This window comes from Mizuhopecten yessoensis, unplaced genomic scaffold (assembly GCF_002113885.1).
Source record: "Mizuhopecten yessoensis strain PY_sf001 unplaced genomic scaffold, ASM211388v2 scaffold1961, whole genome shotgun sequence".
NCBI lineage: Eukaryota > Metazoa > Mollusca > Bivalvia > Pectinida > Pectinidae > Mizuhopecten > Mizuhopecten yessoensis.
The window spans coordinates 635,186-654,811 of NW_018404308.1; the positions used below are offsets into that span (position 1 = coordinate 635,186).

At 36.2% G+C, this 19,626-nt stretch overlaps 1 protein-coding gene across 1 annotated transcript; it reads left to right on the forward strand.

The window, feature by feature from the left end:
- Positions 1 to 3: 3 nt before the first annotated feature.
- LOC110443548 (ceramide kinase-like) lies at positions 4 to 10,797 on the forward strand. The gene is made up of 13 exons (XM_021487825.1): positions 4 to 132; positions 955 to 1,120; positions 2,021 to 2,263; positions 2,396 to 2,527; positions 2,925 to 2,988; positions 3,107 to 3,252; positions 3,970 to 4,044; positions 4,531 to 4,680; positions 7,162 to 7,228; positions 7,403 to 7,461; positions 8,047 to 8,252; positions 9,965 to 10,110; positions 10,465 to 10,797. Exons 2-13 carry the CDS (start codon positions 979 to 981, stop codon positions 10,511 to 10,513), a joined length of 1,479 nt encoding a protein of 492 aa, XP_021343500.1. The 5' UTR covers positions 4 to 132; positions 955 to 978; the 3' UTR covers positions 10,514 to 10,797.
- Positions 10,798 to 19,626: the final 8,829 nt, after the last annotated feature.

Here is a 19,626-nt window from a genome sequence, read left to right on the forward strand (position 1 = left end):
GAGCTGAACATTAGCTCATCCTACATAATGTATCCATACTTTGTTTGTTTTAGATGCCGTCGATTTACACCAGTTCTAAATTGATTCAGTCAAACTTTCACTTCTTGTGACCAAAACCGAGTCCAGAAAAAGGTAAATATATCGTGAACGAGAGAAAGAACTCTACCGGTTTAAATTAGTGTGGACTAAAAATATCAACAAGGCAATTAATATATCTGATCATTGCATATGATTTCAAGCTCTTGCGTCTGCATTTAAAAACGATACACAAAGTGTTCACCTGCTAGGATTTGCACACTCCTTAATTCTGGAGATCTTTAAAGTATAAATGAAACAAACATGTGACCTAAACATATACCACTTTAGCATTAGAATGATCTTGCGTCAGAAGTTATCGCAATAACTCAGAGTCTTGGTGATCAGCGTCATACCAGAGTTGATTGTTGATACTAGGTTCTTTGTAACTATGTAAGAATTCAATATCAACATTTCGTCTCATTTAGTTGTACTGCTAGGACTGAAAACTTTAGACTCTATAAGCGGTCATTTTAGCTTGATGCAATGGGTTTACAAGGTTCTTTTTAGCAAATATCGTTGAAATGTTGACACAGATGCACAAAAATCGGTGGGTGTCTGAATGTACATGATAAAAAAAATCCATTTGAAAACTGTTCGGATCTTTTTGTCATACTGTTAAAGTATTTGGTTAATTGACCTGACAGAAATGGTTAACATAGAAAAAACACCCCACACAACTACTGTTGCACCATTAAAAAAAAAAAGATTTTTAACCTTCCAAAATTTAACAATAGACTTTTGTTATTGTTTTGAATGTAAATATGACATTTAAACAGTTTATAAATAATTGATAATAAAGATGAAATTCCATAAGAATGAAAACTTTTTATGCTCTTGATCTTTAAACCTGTTTTTGGGATAATTTTCTGAATACAGTTGGTTGTATCACCTGTGGTTACAATGTCCGTCCGACTGGAGGTGAAGTCCGACGGGATTCTGTGTTACTGTACAGTGGAGGATGACACTGTGGTGTTATTGCCGAAGACCATTGAACCGTGTCCTGATGAGAAGGGATCCAGTGTTGATGCTGCTGACCATTCATGTATGTGTATTTATGTGCTGTGTGTAAAGCTGTGTTACTTAAAACAATCAAAGTTCCAATAATATTAAACCACATGAGTACATTGATAAGGTCCCACCTCAGCCTGGGAACATAATTCCGGAGTCCTGTCTTGGAAGTGACCATGATCCCCATCCTATAATTACATATATATCTGCTGAGCATTAAGAGACAAATACATTCAGGCATCTGGAATCAGCCCTTGGGTAACGCATCACCCTTGTAACTAGTCATAGGACCATAACATGAAATCTGTTGAGATTCTGATATGTCGACAAAAGGCTATTCTGACAAAAGGCTATTCTTCCCGACCAGTTGATCATATTGTATGCTATGAAGCATTCTTTGAACTAGGGAACCAAACATCATAGAAAAGATGGGTGTAGTCTTTCTTGTTGCTGAGAGGCAGGGCTCAAAATGGAAGAAATTTGCAAAACATGTTTTACTGTTTATGATAATAATGTTTTACCTTCAAAATTGTTTAACTAAACAGGTGAGCAATACAGGGTTTTCATAACAAATATACTTTTTAAGTGGTAAATGTACATGTATGTGTACTCAACACCTGCAAATCTCTAGTAAAGGGAAATGTATGTGTACTCAATACCTGCAAATCTCTAGTAAAGCGAAATGTATGTGTACTCAATACTTGCAAATCTCTAGTAAAGCGAAATGTATGTGTACTCAATACCTGCAAATCTCTAGTAAAGGGAAATGTATGCAAGTGCATGCATGATTGTCACACTGTGTTATGTAATATATACTATCAGAACCAAAACATTCCAGAACCTGAGTAATAGAGATCTATCTCTGTAAACCAAACTATATTCTGAAATATTGTAGAATATTTTCTGTTCTAAACATATTGATCTATTTTCACAGTTACCTTGGCCTTTGATGATATAATCGCCATAAAGAAGGAAGACTCAACTTGTACAGGATCAACAGAATCATTTGTAGATCATCCCAATCCTTCCTCCTCCTCATCAACCATCATCCATTATATCAAGAAGGTTCCAGATGATCCAAAATGGAGTCACGCCACTGTTAAGATATCTCCAAGCTCGGAGAAGGAATGTGATTACAAAATAATACTGGAAAAAGTGCAAGCCAAGTTTGATAAAGGTATGTGATGTGTTGTTTTATTCATTTAATGTTATTGTATTTGATAAAGGTTTGTGATGTATTGTTTTATTCATTTAATGTTATTGTATTTGGAGAATTTATCACGTAATTGTTGTGTTGTTGTGTCCACAGTGGTAGAAACGAGACCAAACAAGCTGCTCGTTCTGATGAACCCTATCGGTGGGAAGAGACAGGCCCGGACTATGTATGATACCGTAATGACACCTTTGTTTGAGCTTGCCAACATTTCCTGCCATCTCATAGGTACAGTACTTATTGAATAATGTTTCTATATCTAATGTTCCAAATTTAATTTTCCTTGCATTGAAAAAATGGAGGAATTGTTTTAATAGACTTTGAAATTATTGTTTAAAAATAAAATACATCTAGTTAGTGTTGTTTTTACCTTGTTAGTGTTTCTTGTTCTTAGTTCTATATTCAGTTAGTTTACATTTAGTAACTGTTAGTTAATCATCCAGTTAAGTGTTAAATCTGCACATGTACAGTTAATGTTAAGTCTACATCGAGTAAATGGACATCTACCACAGTTACATGTATAAACAATGTAGTATACATTTTATATCTGATAAGTTTAAGTCCTAGTCACCATTACCTTTCTGAGTTTTTAGTCTTATAACTCAACTTCAGTCTTACACTTCAGTTTCGGAAAGACCCAAACATCTGATTGAGGTTCTCAAAACATATGACTACAAGTCCATGGATGGGTGAGTGATCTGTCAATCTCTTGATGAAAACAAATAATCTTGTATATACACTGTATTACTTGTGTTGCATGAAAAATATTATCATTAATTTGAGGATTTTTCTATTGTTTGTCTGCAGGATTGTGATGATGGGAGGAGATGGCACGTTCACAGAAATTATAAATGTCCTGATGAGGAAAACCCAAGAGGAAGCTGGTGTAGACTACAATGATCCTACAGCTAAACTCCAGAGGGTATCCACACCACTGGCTGTTATACCTACAGGTAAGTGTTCAGGTGTAGGTCAGGACCTTACAGTCACTGGCTGTTATACCTACAGGTAAGTGTTCAGGTGTAGGTCGTCAGGACCTCACAGTCACTGGCTGTAATACCTACAGGTAAGTGTTCAGGTGTAAGTCAGGCCCTCACAGTCACAGACTGTGATACCTACAGGTGAGTGTTCAGGTGTAGGTCAGGACCTCACAGTCACAGGCTGTTATACCTACAAGTAAGTGTTCAGGTGTAGGTCAGGACCTCACAGTCACTGACTGTTATACCTACAGGTAAGTGGTCAGGTGTAGGTCGTCAGGACCTCACAGTCACAGGCTGTGATACCTACAGGTAAGTGTTCAGGTGTAGGTCAGGTCCTCACAGTCACTGACTGTTATACCTACAGGTAAGTGTTCAGGTGTAGGTCGTCAGGACCTCACAGTCACAGGCTGTGATACCTACAGGTAAGTGTTCAGGTGTAGGTCAGGACCTCACAGTCACTGACTGTTATACCTACAGGTACATCATGTAGGTGTTCAGAGGTTAGTATAAACCACAATTAGGCTTTTTGTACTCACTTAGCATGATGCTGATCTTCTTTAAACCGCTACTTGTCTTGAAAGATTGTTTTAAAAGGATAGTTTTAAGAATTATCAATAAACAATTTCATACCACAGATCTGAATGTTGTTTTTTACGTTGTTTTACATATTGACTTCCGATACTTTTACAGGAACAGGAAATGGAGTGGCAGAAGGTCTCATTGGATGTCAAGATGTCCTCACAGCCACACTCCATGTTATTAGGGGTAAGTACTATTACGAACAGTAGTTGGTAGGCACGCATTCAAATTACTTCCATCAGTCGGCAAAAAACAATCGGTAATGCTTAGTTTTGACTCTGGCATCAGAATAAAATTTTCTCTGAAAATTTTAGAATCACATGAAAGTGAAAGTAATACTGTAATTTAACTGTGTTTCTGGTGTGTTGGTCGAAGGGTAAATATCAATACAGCGAGATTCATTTTCATTAATGAAGGGGTCCCTTTAATCATTACTATTTTGCTACCAATGTGATAGTAGAATTAAAAACTGGTACATACCAAGTCTGCCCATAACAAAAGCAATGGAAAGAGGCTTCCCCATTGATAGTTGAGGTAGTGCTCTAATACTCTATAGATCTACCTGTTATCAGACTAGGGTAGAAAGGTCCCCCCGCAGGGGAGGGCAGAATTACAGGACCATCAAGGTTTTAATAGCATTTGTTCTTCTTCCTTAACAAAACAAAATCCCAGGTAAAATACGGACCAACAGGATACTGGCCACCTATGCTGACAGTAGACTGGTAGGGTACAGTGGCTGTGTGTTTGGGATAGGACTGGCCGCAGACATGATGTATATTGCAGACAAAAAGCTTCGCTGGTTGAAGGCTGCCCGCTACCTAGGTGAGATTACGTTACAGCTATAACATGATATAAATAAAGGGGATAGACTCCAGCAGACATAAAGTACCTGGTATACACACCCTTTACTAACCCCACTCCTTGTGTTCACAGGTCGGGGTTGATGTGGTATAAAAGGGCTTTGTTCTGATAGGTGTGTGCTGCTGATGTACAAATTTACTACATACATTTTTTATAGAGTTACGATGATATATAGATAAGTGTTATGGTATAATATTTCTGGTGTTATATGATGGTCAATGTGTTTGATTGTGCTCATTAGTGACCTTCACTGTTTCCTTGTCACTATTCCGTTTCTTGTTTTGTGGCATGACTTGGATTGTACCTATATTTACACGGCGTGTTTCACTTTGATGGACTAGAAGATGTGTATTCCTTTTGAACACCTGGTCTATTCTCGTTGTAGTTTTTCAATTGTCTCCATGTTGATAATATCATTTTATCATATTTTGCCTAGTTTCAACAAATTTGAGTTTGAGGAATTGTTTTTTGACACATCAGTGTTCTCTTCTTTTATTGCTGTTTCCACCCAAATACAGTTAAGTCATAGCTTGTGACATTAACAGGCAATGAATACTGTCTTTGAACATTGACAGTGGTAGGGTACTTGCTTCCACCCAAATACAGTTACAATAAAACAGACTAGCAATAACGTTTGTTATTATGGATAATGGCATTGCAGTTCATCAAAAATCGTCCCACAGCTTGTAAATCTGGAAGTTTTAATACAGGCAAGGTAAGAGGAAACAGTTTTAAGTAAATAGTTAATAGAAGTTTGTCGACTGATTGCTATGGGGTATACTTTGTAACTTGATTACTGTATCACATTATTGCTATGGGGAATACTTTGTAACTTGATTACTGTATCACATTATTGCTATGGGGTATACTTTGTTACTTTATTAATATATAACATTATTTCTATGGGGTATAGTTTGTAACTTGATTACTGTATCACATTATTGCTATAGGGATTTTTTTGTAACTTGATTATTATATAACATTATTGCTATGGGGAATTCTTTGTTACTTGATTATTATATAACATTATTGCTATGGGGAATTTTTTGTAACTTTATCACTACATAACATTATTGCTATGGGGAATTCTTTGAACTTGATTATTATATAACATTATTGCTATGGGTTATAGTTTGTTACTTGATTACTATATAACATTATTGCTCTGGGGAATTCTTTGTTACTTGATTATTATATAACATTATTGCTATGGGGAATTCTTTGAACTTGATTATTATATAACATTATTAACATTAATGCTAAGTGTAATTCTTTGTTACTTGATTATTATGTAACATTATTGCTATGGAGAATTCTTTGTCACTTTATCACTATATAACATCATTGCTATGGGGAATTCTTTGTTACTTGATTATTATATAACATTATTAACATTATTGCTAAGTGTAATTCTTTGTTACTTTATTACTATATAACATTATTGCTATGGAGAATTCTTTGTAACTTGATTATTATTTAACATTATTGCTCTGCGGAATTCTTTGTTACTTGATCATTATATAACTTTATTAACATTATTGCTATGGGAAATTCTTTGTTACTTGATTATTATATAACATTATTGCTATGGAGAATTCTTTGTTACTTGATTACTATATAACCTTATTGCTATGGGGAATTCTTTGTTACTTGATTACTATATAACATTATTGCTATGGGGAATTCTTTGTTACTTGATTACTATATAACCTTATTGCTATGGGGAATTCTTTGTGACTTGATTACTATATAACCTTATTGCTATGGGGAATTCTTTGTTACTTGATTACTATATAACCTTATTGCTATGGGGAATTCTTTGTGACTTGATTATTATATAACATTATTTCTATGGGGTATAGTTTGTTACTTTATTACTATATAACATTATTGCTATGGGTTATACTTTGTTACTTGATTACTTTATAACATTATTTCTATGGGGTATAGTTTGTTACTTTATTACTATATAACATTATTGCTATAGGGTATAGTTTGTTACTTGATTACAATATAACATTATTGCTATTGGGTATAGTTTGTTACTTGATTACTTTATAACTTTATTGCTATGGATTATCACTATGCTCTATATACCTGAATACTGTTGGCGATCAGATTCATTTGCTTAGTCAATGTTGATAATTCCTCATAAAATTAATTTTGTAATGTCACGTGACCTGAGTTTGTAATGCAAGGCGAGTCGCCAAATAACAATTTGTTTTTATACGACTTTTGAATGATTCGTTTACGACATTTGCTTTAATACCTCCACAAGTTTACCAGTGATATTCATTGTTACTGTTCCTGGGAGACATGAGATTTTGGTTTCAAAACAAGTCAAAGACATGTTTTTAGTTTATATTTCATTGTTAAACATGAAGTTCTCTGTTACAATTTCATGTATTTGAGTGGGTGCCTATATCTTTTTTTTATCTTCAGCATTACCGTTTGTCTTTATGTTAAGAGGCATACGACATACTGAAGCGGAGTTCACCATGAACATAAGGTAGTGTCTTGATCAATAATACATTATTTTTATGTATCAAATATTAAGTGTAAAATCTACCAAATGTTTTACCACTGACCTTTCTATATGTTTTTTTTTTTATTGTGTGTCCGGAATCGGCCCTTTTCTCCTTTAAAGTAACAAAATGATACTTATACAGTTAACAACTTTCAGAAAAAGGATCACGATGAGAGACGGATCAGAGCAACACGAGGAATTTGTGTTTGAAGAGGGTAAATATACAATGTTATAGTAGTATGGTGACGTGCTATCATTGAATGCCTGGGGAGGGGAGTCACTTAAATCTTATATCTGGAGTTTAAGATGTTTATCACACATACATAATCTGTTATCCCTTTGGTTATGTGTGTCATACATGTCAAATGCACAGAGCATGTTTATCACGCCTCTTTCTAGATTAATAGTGCCCTTGCTTATGTGCCACACATAAAGCTTATTTCTCGAACCTTTGCCTTGAAACCAGAACATGTAGTTACATTTGCAGTCATTCAGTCCCGTATGTTGCGATTCATTGGTTCTGTGTGTAACATACGTTGACTCATTAAGTTTAACATCCTCTTAGTAGTAATGACTGAATGTGAAATCCGCTTTCATTGTGTTCATATATTATGATCTTGATGTCATACAATGTAATATCATCTCTTCTTCTGAGCCTTTGCCACGCCGATAAAACCTCACAAATCAGACTTACGTTACTTTTAGTCTATAAAACGTAACTAAATCACACCTCTCCCTATAATCTATCAAACTCAGTGGTTTATAAAGTCATCATTAGTTGTTATTAAACTTTTTTTCAGAGAAAATAAATCAAGAGACCAGCATGGTCATGAGCTGGCCATTTCAACTTCTGGATGATGCTGGTCACTTTAACCTCTTTAAATCCTGCATACGCAACGTCACCAGGAAACACAACGGAGACATGTTCATGGTGATCTATGAACGTATGGGCTGGCTACAAATGCTTCAACATTTTCGTGATCTTCATGCGAGAAAAGATGGTGCGGTAAGCTGCGATTATCATAAAAATCACATGTTGATGGGAGGGAAATTTTCTTATTTAACTGATTCACTAGTATGTTCCGCTTTATTTCAGTGTCATTTGTCACATTGTATTTAATACCTCTCCTCTGGTATTTAATTAACTGTTTTTGACAGGATTCAATATGCATTGTGAGCTCTCGTTTCTATTTTTTCTCAAAATACAGGGCTAGGAAAAATATTTCTTGTTCAATGAATGTTATTTTCTCTTGCTGGTATGAAGACATGCGGGCCTTTTGAGGAAGTACGAACATTTTGAAATGGTATTTTGGAATGTTTAAGAAAATTCCGTGTGGCGTGATGATAAATGATAAAAAAAAATATTTCTTTCGAATGGACTCTTTACATTGTTAATTAACGGACAACCAAGCAATTCTAAGTCAGGAATATGCCGAACTATTTGGAACACTTCAATGTTGGTACACCAGGAAACATTATCGGAAGCCGTCATAAATGTTTTCAAATTACATTTTGCGTTAATAATTTTGTAGAATGTTGTATCTGAATGAAACTTCCTCATCCGCAAGCACATGTCATATGTAATTCTGATCCTTGTGCAAACCTGTATTGTCATCATTTAACGGTGTTTTTTTTCTCTCACTTGCGTCTTACTTAAAATGACTCTTTATTTATTAACAACAAATGCTTCAAAGTTTAAGCTTGTTTTATATGTTTGTTCCTATAAATGACCATTACCCACTTTCAAGATCACAGAGTTTAGATGTATAAAAACCATTTAGACGATTTCTTATGAATAACCAAGATACCTAGGTTCAATATTTTGCTTGAAGTATTCGGGCCTAGAGGGCTAGGGCTATTAAGATTGTTTAAATGAATTTATGCTTGGTATTCAACGTGTCACAACACCGAATACCGACTGAGCGATACAGGCCTCTGTTGGGCCTCTTGTGTTGATCAAACCATCTTAACTACTGAATATGATCTAAAGTTAATTTTAAAGGCTAGTCTTTTCCAATCTTATAATAATAATGATAATATACAACATTTATATAGCGCCTTATATAATTTGTAAAATTACTTTAAAGCGCCTTACAACATATGGATGATAGTATTAGTTATAATAGTGAAACAAAAAAAGGCTTACAATCACCTTCATACATTAAGCAATCAGATAGTCATCGCAATGTGCACATATATGAATAAATAAAGGGTGGTATTTACATGACGTCTTTGCAAAGAGTTATTACTCGACATTTATTTTATGTGACTGCTGATTATAATATTAAAGGACGTTGTTTTCTCGGGTTCCAATACCATGCTTCCAGTTATAGTCACCAAAGTACATATGCCATTCTTTTGATTGTCAATAAGGTAGGAAATGTCGTAGATATTGGGCCTGTTGACTCCACTCTGTTTATAAAGAAATGTGTATCACGTATGTTTAGATGCAAATTTTGTAATCGCTGTCCGCTTGGTTTTCACTGGAAAACTGATTTATTCAGCTGTATCACTTATGATCAAGTAAAGTAAAGTGGTAAAGTATATAAAACGAAATCATGATTTTATTTTGTAATTAGTGTTTTACGGTGTTAGAAAAAGCCTGTTATAAAATAAATGTCGAGTGACAAAGTCAACAGGTTTACAGGGAGTTCCTCTACCTCTCGTTTGTTAGGTTGGGAGGTGTTTGTGGTTAAATATGAACATCTTATGTTTCAGTTTGAAAAGGACTTTATAAAAATACGCCGGTGTCAGTCAATTAAAATAAGATTGAAAGAAAAGCCAGGAGAATCTAGCATTTACAATCGCCTAGTTTCTATTGACGGAGAACTTCAGGAATGTGAGAACCCCGAGTATTTTGTAAGGTAGGTTCCAGTAAGAAAGAAGGTAAGCTTGACCGTTTTCACGGAAACAGTAACCAGATTTCCATACTCGTGTCTAGGTTGGTGTAGTGTCTAACTTTTCCGTTAATCTCCCAACTACTTTCTGTAGCTTTCAGCTATATATTACCAGTCATACCAAAATTCAATGATATAACGACACACAAAATAGACAAAAACGCTGAGAATTCTCTTCTTCTAATTTGTATATTTGTAAAATTGTATGTAAAATCTTTATAGATATATTTATTTACATCGTGTTTATCACCAGTATTGATATGTGTCGGGTTTTAATTTCAGAAATTTTGAAATATTGAAAAATTTGTGTTTTACTTACAGAATTTTGGACGGAGCTTTGAATTTGTTCTGTAGTACTGATCTTGTTTGATTTATTGTCGTGGTCTGACGAAGCAGTACAGACTTGCTCTTTGGATCTGCCTTATGTCGTACAAGTAAATATATGTTTTCCTTAAAGTACCAATTTAGCGCTGTTGTATTATTGTTATATATCGTTTGTGTATGCAGGTGCATGCATTCTAAGGCTCTTGTTTTTGTAAAATTGCGAGTGGTATCTGAAGTCATTACAAACTGGTGAAATCTGATAATCTTATCTTATAATACCGACAATTAAAACCCTACGAACGGTAAAATATTCTTTTATCACATTATGTGCTGTGTTATCCAGTGAATATACCCATGTCATATTTTTTACGTATTAACCCATGTAAAATCACCTATCAGCCCTGTGATTGGTTGTAAATTCCAATTGTTTCAATTGTGCCGTTACGCCTAGGACAAGAACATGCCGTAACAGACTTACGACCTGGAGTCAAAATGGCAGCTTTTTACATTTCAGGGTTATATGAAAATTGTCGTTTTACATGAATAGATGTCACAAATCTTGATTATGTGGAAAAAAAATGATCTTACAATCGTTTTCATTTCATATGAAATTTATGAAACCGTCACGAATCATTCATTTTAGCTCGCCAGAGGCTCGCTGCCAGAGGCTCGCTAAAATGAAAAAAATCAATCTTAGACTCGTTTCATAAATCTCGTATGAATTGGAAACTCATGTAAGATCCTATATATGAGTACCTAATAACAAATTATGTAATGAAATATACATTTCAGTGTGTTTATTATGAACATTGATATGATTAATTATATATATATCTTGTTTAATAACACAATGTTTAAAGTAGCGTTGAACATCCTTTCGTAAATATTTTTACATCTGAACATTTGACTCATTTTCAAATACTGTATACCAGGAAACTTTCGCCCTTCGTCAGTAAAATACATATTGTCCTGTCATTAATTTTGTTCTTCATATTTGATTCCTATGTTTGTGATGTTGATTACGGAAATTCGCTGTTATGATACATTCGCCCTCATAGCGTTGGGCGAAAATGGCGAAATTTAAACAGCAGTGACTATTTCCCGGTATACAATATATCGGTGATGGGTTGTCTTTAAAGAAAAAGAGAAAACAGTAATCAATTGATAACCCTTTCTTTAATTGTTTGATACATTAGGTAACAACAAATTATGACGAAGGTCTGAGGGTCCTTCGCAAATCAGGTATCGGTGTCGACACTGTATACCCCCAAACGTTTTGATAGCTGCATGTTTGAAAAACTACTTCGCTGTACTAAACATTAAATGAAGATTTTTAAGTCTTGACCCCAAAGTACGAATCATTAATGTCTCAAGTGGTTCCTATAGAGGAACTTTGCAAAGTTTTAACATTGTCTTTCGTTGCTGTATTCAAATTCCATGTGCTTTAATGTATGTAATTGAAAAGTGTAGCAAATAACAACAGTGTTTACTCTTCCGGAACACCCGCTTTCATCCCCAGTTGTTTTGTAGGTTATTTTATGGCTGCTCTTTTTGTTTGGTAGGTTATTTTATGGCTGTTCTGTTTGTTTGGTATGCTATTTTATGGCTGTTCTGTTTGTTTGGTAGGTTTTTATGGCTGTTCTGTTTGTTTGGTAGTTTCTTACATGGCTGTTCTGTTTGATTGGTAGGTTTTTATGGCTGTTCTGTCTGTTTAGTGGGTTATTATATGGCTGTTATGTTTGTTTGGTAGGTTTTTATGGCTGTTCTGTTTGTTTCGTAGGTTATTTTATGGCTGTTCTGTTTGTTTTTTAAGGTTATTTTATGGCTGTTCTGTTTGTTTGGTAAGTTTTTATGTCTGTTCTGTTTGTTTTGATGTCATGACTTCAAGTTCGAGTTAAGCTTTTCTTCGAAGGTATCCGGAAGTTTATACTCAAGATTGAGGCCTTTCCGGTAGACTACAGATACAGAAAACAATAAGCAAAGTCGTCATCGTAGGGGAAATATGAATGATAATAAAAAAAAATTTAAAAAAAGGATAGAAACGACAGATATTCTCTTCATGGTGTGAACATACCTAATTATTTACATTTTTTCACACTTTGTACAAAATACAGCTTGCCTCTATCTCACGATAGCTTGCCATTGTCTGCCATTGAAACACATACCCCGATAATAATGTACGTATTCATACCCTTAGATAGTGTTTTTTCAATATATTTTAATAGCATCACATTTACAATATACAGTAATTTTTATATACAGTGTAAATTAATATTGTGATTATCGTTCATATTTTACCCAATACATGATTGTGTAATCGGTTGTTATAATCTATTTCTTATACATTTTAAATTTTATAGCATGAATTGTCTACATGTATCGGTGTATGATCAACACTAGCCAGATGACAGGTTGTCTACACGTCTCTGTGTCTGATAAACAATAGCCCGTTGACAGGTTGGCTACATGTCTCTGTGTATGATCAACATTAGCCAGATGACAGGTCGTCTACATGTATCGGTGTATGATCAACACTAGCCCGGTGATAGGTTGTCTACATGTCTCTATGTATGATCAACACTAGCCCGTTGACAGGTCGTCTACCTGTCTCTGTGTATGATCAACACTAGCTCGTTGACAGGTTGTCTACATGTCTCCTGAGGGTCCTTCGCAAATCAGGTATCGGTGTCGACACTGTATACCCCCAAACGTTTAGTACAGCGAAGTAGTTTTTCAAACATGCAGCTATCAAAACGTTTGACATGTAGACAACCTGTCAACGAGCTAGTGTTGATCATACACAGAGACAGGTAGACGACCTGTCAACGGGCTAGTGTTGATCATACATAGAGACATGTAGACAACCTATCATCTCGCTAGAGTTGATTATACACAGAGTCATGTAGACGACCTGCCATCTGGCTAGCGTGATCATACACAGAGACATGTAGACAGAGACATGTAGACAACCTGTCACATGTAGACAACCTATCATCTGGCTAGTGTTGTTCATACACAGAGACATGTAGCCAACCTGTCAACGGGCTATTGTTTATCAGACACAGAGACGTGTAGACAACCTGTCATCTGGCTAGGGTTGATCATACAGAGACATGTAGACGACCTGTCACCGGGCTAGTGTTGATCATACATAGAGACATGTAGCCAACCTGTCATCTTGCTAGTGTTGTTCGTACAGAGACATGTATACAACCTGTCATCTGGCTAGTGTTGGTCTTCCACAGATACGTGTACACAACCTATCATCTGGCTAGTGTTGTTCATACACAGAGACATGTAGCCAACCTGTCAACGGGCTATTGTTTACCATACACAGAGACATGTAGACAACCCTGGCTAATGTTGGTCTTACACAGAAACATGTAGACAACCTATCATCTTGCTTGTGTTGATCATACACCGAGACATGTAGACAACCTGTCATCTGTCTAATGTTGATCATACAGAGACATGTAGACAACCGGTCATCTGGCTAGTGTTGATCATACATAGAGACATGTAGACAACCTATCACCGGGCTAGTGTTGATCATACACCGATACATGTAGACGACCTGTCATCTGGCTAGTGTTGATCAGACAGAGACATGTAGACAACCTGTCAACGGGCCATTGTTTATCATACACAGAGACGTGTAGAAAACCTGTCATCTGGCTAGTGTTGATCCTACACAGAGACATGTAGACAACCTGGCATCTGGCTAGTGTTGATCATACACAGAGAAATGTAGCCAACCTGTCATCTTGCTAGTGTTGATCATACACAGAGACAGGTAGACGACCTGTCAACGGGCTAGTGTTGATCATACATAGAGACATGTAGACAACCTATCATCTTGCTTGTGTTGATCATACACATAGACATGTAGACGACCTGTCATCTGGTTAGTGTTGATCATACACAGAGACATGTAGACGGCCTGTCACCGGGCTAGTGTTGATCATACATAGAGACATGTAGACAACCTATCACCGGGCTAGTGTTGATCATACACCGATACATGTAGACAACCTGTCATCTGGCTAGGGTTGATCATACAGAGACATGTAGACAACCTTTCATCTGGCTAGTGTTGATCATACATAGAGACATGTAGACAACCTATCACCGGGCTAGTGTTGATCATACATAGAGACATGTAGCCAACCTGTCATCTTGCTAGTGTTGTTCGTACAGAGACATGTATACAACCTGTCATCTGGCTAGTGTTGGTCTTACACAGAGACATGTACACACCCTATCATCTTGCTAGTGTTGATCATACAGAGACATGTAGACAACCGGTCATCTGGCTAGTGTTGATCATACACAGACATGTAGACAACCTGTCAACGGTCTATTGTTTATCATTCACAGAGACGTGTAGACAACCTGTCATCTGGCTAGTCTATCATCTTGCTTGTGTTGATCATACACCGAGACATGTAGACAACCTGTCATCTGGCTAGTGTTGGTCTTACACAGATGCGTGTACACAACCTATCATCTGGCTAGTGTTGATAGGTTGTCTACATGTCTCTGTGTGAGACCAACATTAGCCAGATGACAGGTTGGCTACATGTCTCTGTGTATGATCAACAGTAGCCAGATGACAGGTCGTCTACATGTCTCTGTGTATGATCAACACAAGCAAGATGATAGGTTGTCTACATGTCTCTGTGTAAGACCAACATTAGCCAGATGATAGGTTGTCTACATGTCTCTGTGTATGATCAACATTAGCAAGATGATAGGTTGTCTACATGTCTCTATGTATGATCAACACTAGCAAGATTATAGGTTGTCTACATGTCTCTGTGTAAGACCAACATTAGCCAGATTACAGGTTGTCTACATGTCTCTATGTATGATCAACACTAGCCCGGTGACAGGTTGTCTACATGTCTCTGTGTATGATCAACACTAGCCAGATGAAAGTTTGTCTACATGTCTCTGTGTATGATCAACACTAGCCAGATGATAGATTGTCTACATGGCTCTGTGTATGATCAACACTAGCCAGATGACAGGTTGTCTACATGTCTCTATGTATGATCAACACTAGCAAGATTATAGGTTGTCTACATGTCTCTGTGTAAGACCAACATTAGCCAGATTACAGGTTGTCTACATGTCACTATGTATGATCAACACTAGCCCGGTGACAGGTTGTCTACATGTCTCTATGTATGATCAACACTAGCCAGATGACAGGTTGTCTACATGTATCGGTGTATGATCAACACTAGCCTGGTGACAGGTTGTCTACATGTCTCTATGTATGATCAACACGAGCCCGGTGACAGGTTGTCTACACGTCTCTGTGTATGATCAACACGAGCCCGGTGACAGGTTGTCTACACGTCTCTGTGTATGATCACCACTAGCCAGATGACAGGGCGCCTACATGTCTGTGTATGATAAACAATAGCCCGTTGACAGGTTGTCTACTTGTCTCTGTGTATGATAGACACTAGCCAGATGATAGGTTGTCTACATGTCTCTGTGTATGATCAACACTAGCCAGATGAAAGTTTGTCTACATGTCTCTGTGTATGATCAACACTAGCCAGATGACAGGTTGTCTACATGTCTCTGTGTATGATCGACACTAGCCAGATGATAGGTTGTCTACATGTCTCTACATGTCTCTGTGTATGATCAACACTAGCCAGATGATAGGTTGTCTACATGTATCGGTGTATGATCAACACTAGCCAGATGATAGGTTGTCTACATGTCTCTGTGTATGATAAACAATAGCCAGATGACAGGTTGTCTACATGTCTCTGTGTATGATCCACACCAGCCAGATGACAGGTTGTCTACATGTATCGGTGTATCATCAACACTAGCCAGATGACAGGTTGTCTATACGTCTCTGTGTATGATAAACAATAGCCCGTTGGCAGGTTGTCTACATGTCTCTGTATGATCAACATTAGCCAGATGACAGGTTGTCTACATGTCTCTGTGTAAGACCAACATTAGCCAGATTACAGGTTGTCTACATGTCTCTATGTATGATAAACAATAGCCCGTTGACAGGTTGGCTACATTTCTCTGTGTATGATCAACACTAGCCAGATGCTAGGTTGTCTACATGTCTCTGTGTATGATCAAAACTAGCCCGGTGACAGGTTGTCTACATGTCTCTGCGTATGATCAACACTAGCCCGGTGACAGGTTGTATACATGTCTCTGTGTATGATCAACACTAGTCCGGAGACAGGTTGTCTACATGTCTCTGTGTATGATCCACCCTAGCCAGATGACAGGTTGTCTACATGTCTCTGCGTATGATCAACACTAGCCCGGTGACAGGTTGTCTACATGTCTCTGTGTTTGATCAACACTAGCCAGATGCCAGGTTGGCTACATGTCTCTGTGTATGATCAACACTAGCCAGATGATAGGCTGTCTACACGTATCTGTGTAAGACCAACACTAGCCAGATGACAGGTTGTCTACATGTCTCTGTATGGTCAACACTAGCCAGATGACATGTTGTTTTTAAGTTCTATTTGTATACAAGACATCAAAATATTTCAGGATTATTCAGAATATGAAGGGGTTTTGAAAGCTGTATGTGCCATGTGCACATTGACAGAATGTGGTGTCTGTGCCTTATTTACTAAGTGTTAATGCTATAGAGCTGTCTTGGCCATGTACGCAGAACTTTTAAGTGTGTGAAGTGGTGCCATGTTGACAGATTGATAACGGTATTTATTTATCTGTGAATATCGTTTTAACATTTTAACAAAAAGATGGGTTCTTTTTTATTTTTTGCCATTTGATACATAAAAAGTATGTTTTTCTAGTATCAAAGAACTTCTGAAAATTCCTTCATAAGCATCAGTGAACTAAGAGTCTAACACGAAGTGCTAAACTTATATTTTAAAAAAAATCATTAGTTTCAGCTTAGGGTTCCATTTACCATTCCATTTAGGTAAATAGCAATCACCTGGCATATGACTCGTTTCATTTGCAATAAGGTATGGTAATGGATATATATACACACTCCAGACCCAAATCATTTTTAGAACTCTTCGATTTGAAAAAAGACTTGCCGCAAAGAGACTTTGGGCTGCTGATAACCTAACCGATCGTTGGGACTGCTTCTTTCAAAATAGAACGAGATTGCTCATATGATGTCAGTTTTCTACATGCTCATGACTATATATTTTATGCTTTACAATAAGAAATGCATGCCAATACCGAAAACTAGCGTCAGATTTCAAACATTTTTAGTGCATAATCATTGTTTGCTATTTTCTGACAATTCATCAAAGATTCAAAGAGACTTTTGAAGAAAACTGTCGGCGAGTCAGTCTAAAGAATGGATCGGATTACCTCAAATCGATATTGTTAGTCGTAAGAGAAATCATTCATGTGGATTTAAGTGAATTAAACAATTACAGTGTACCTAATAAGTGTTTGTTTTCTTTTAACTTGTGTTGAATGAACTGTTCATATCATACAAACTGCATGCAACATTATGGGATAGCATGGCGTCTGTCGTTTTCTTAGAGTGAATCGTTCTCAAGACACATGAGGTAATTAAGAGTTTGAAATATGGTGTGTAGTTTGTTCAGGTCGGTGGCTATGAAGTTTGTTTAAATGAATGACCTTGACACCCACTTTCTACGTAAAGGGGTTCAAATATGTCGAAAACTGAAAATGACTTCTTTTAAAGAACCATGAAGCCTAGAGTCGTTATATTTGGCATATATATGTAGCTTGCTTGCCTAAAGTTGTTTAAAAAACGACAAAGTATTGTGAGGAACCTATGCCCGTCACCTCTAGAATGACATAATTTTTAACAATGAATGAAGAATAATAAGTATATAGTGGGGTTCAACACCAGATTTCACTCAATCTTCCCAAAAGTTGTTCGCATACTAATGTTAATGGTTCAAATGTACAACAAACAACAGGTAAAGAAATGTTTAATAATGATTTAATTTAACTAAACAATTACATTAATTAATGTTACAGAACACTGTTATATGAGGTTAGTTTTAAAACGTCAGTGCAATTAGTTACTGCTACATTTAAGGAATGTTTTTTTTTTATATTTTGGTTGGGCTATGAGATGACTAAGTCCAGATAAGCACGTGTCAATTAAATGAATGAAGTGGAGTTATCACCTCATATCCTGACCAAAATAGAAAACTATTCCTTATATTTACAATATATTTTTGTGAATCGTATATAACTATATTATACATTACATTAGTCTGATCAACGGAAGCAAATTTCATTTTCGAAACATTTTACATGTAATAAATGATCGGTTCAATATAAGTAACGGCCTGAAATTTGCATAGGCCTTGGTTAACTCTGCCCACACCTGCTGTTGATCAAGTAACACAGGTGTGTCTGGTTTGCGGAAAAACTTGCATATCTCTGCCCACATGTATTGTGGCGTCATGGAAACTCATCACGTTCTATTATAACGTTATAATTCCAGTTTCCAGGAACATAGGTTCTTGAGTGAATGACGTTATAACAGTAAAAATGTATATACTGCTACATCTAGATATATTGTGGTCAGTAACAACTAAACATTGTCACATAAAGGTAAATCATTAACAGAGATTAAAAACGGAGTCATTACCATTCAATATTTGTGGTATTCAGAGAAAACTTGATTTCAATTAAAAAACTCTGTTCCTTCATGTCAGCCAATAATGTGCAGAACAGTTCAAAGTTAGGAATGACTTGGATGTCAGTATTACCCCATTTATTATAATCAGAAGAAAGGAAAAACTGCAATTTCATCCTTTATTTCTGTCGCACTTATGGAGTCATGCAAAGTTTAGTTCATGTGCAGGCATATTTACCAAAGGATACATCTTCAAACTCAATACAAAAATACCTTTTATTTCTTTGAGGAAATATTTTCAAATTCAGTTTTTACGAGTTCCACAATTTCGTTTTAGATCTAATTAAATCATAGTTTATCCCCCCCCCCAAAAGTATTTTTTTCCACTTTTCAAATTTCTTACAATATAAGACTTACGGATGTACACCTCTGAGAAGTCAAAAATTTCCTGTATTAAACTTTTTTTCTTATATGGATTTTTGGAAAAAAGAGTTAATGGCATAGTAGAAAATGCAAAAAAAACAACTATATGTCAGTGTATTCGTTTTTGT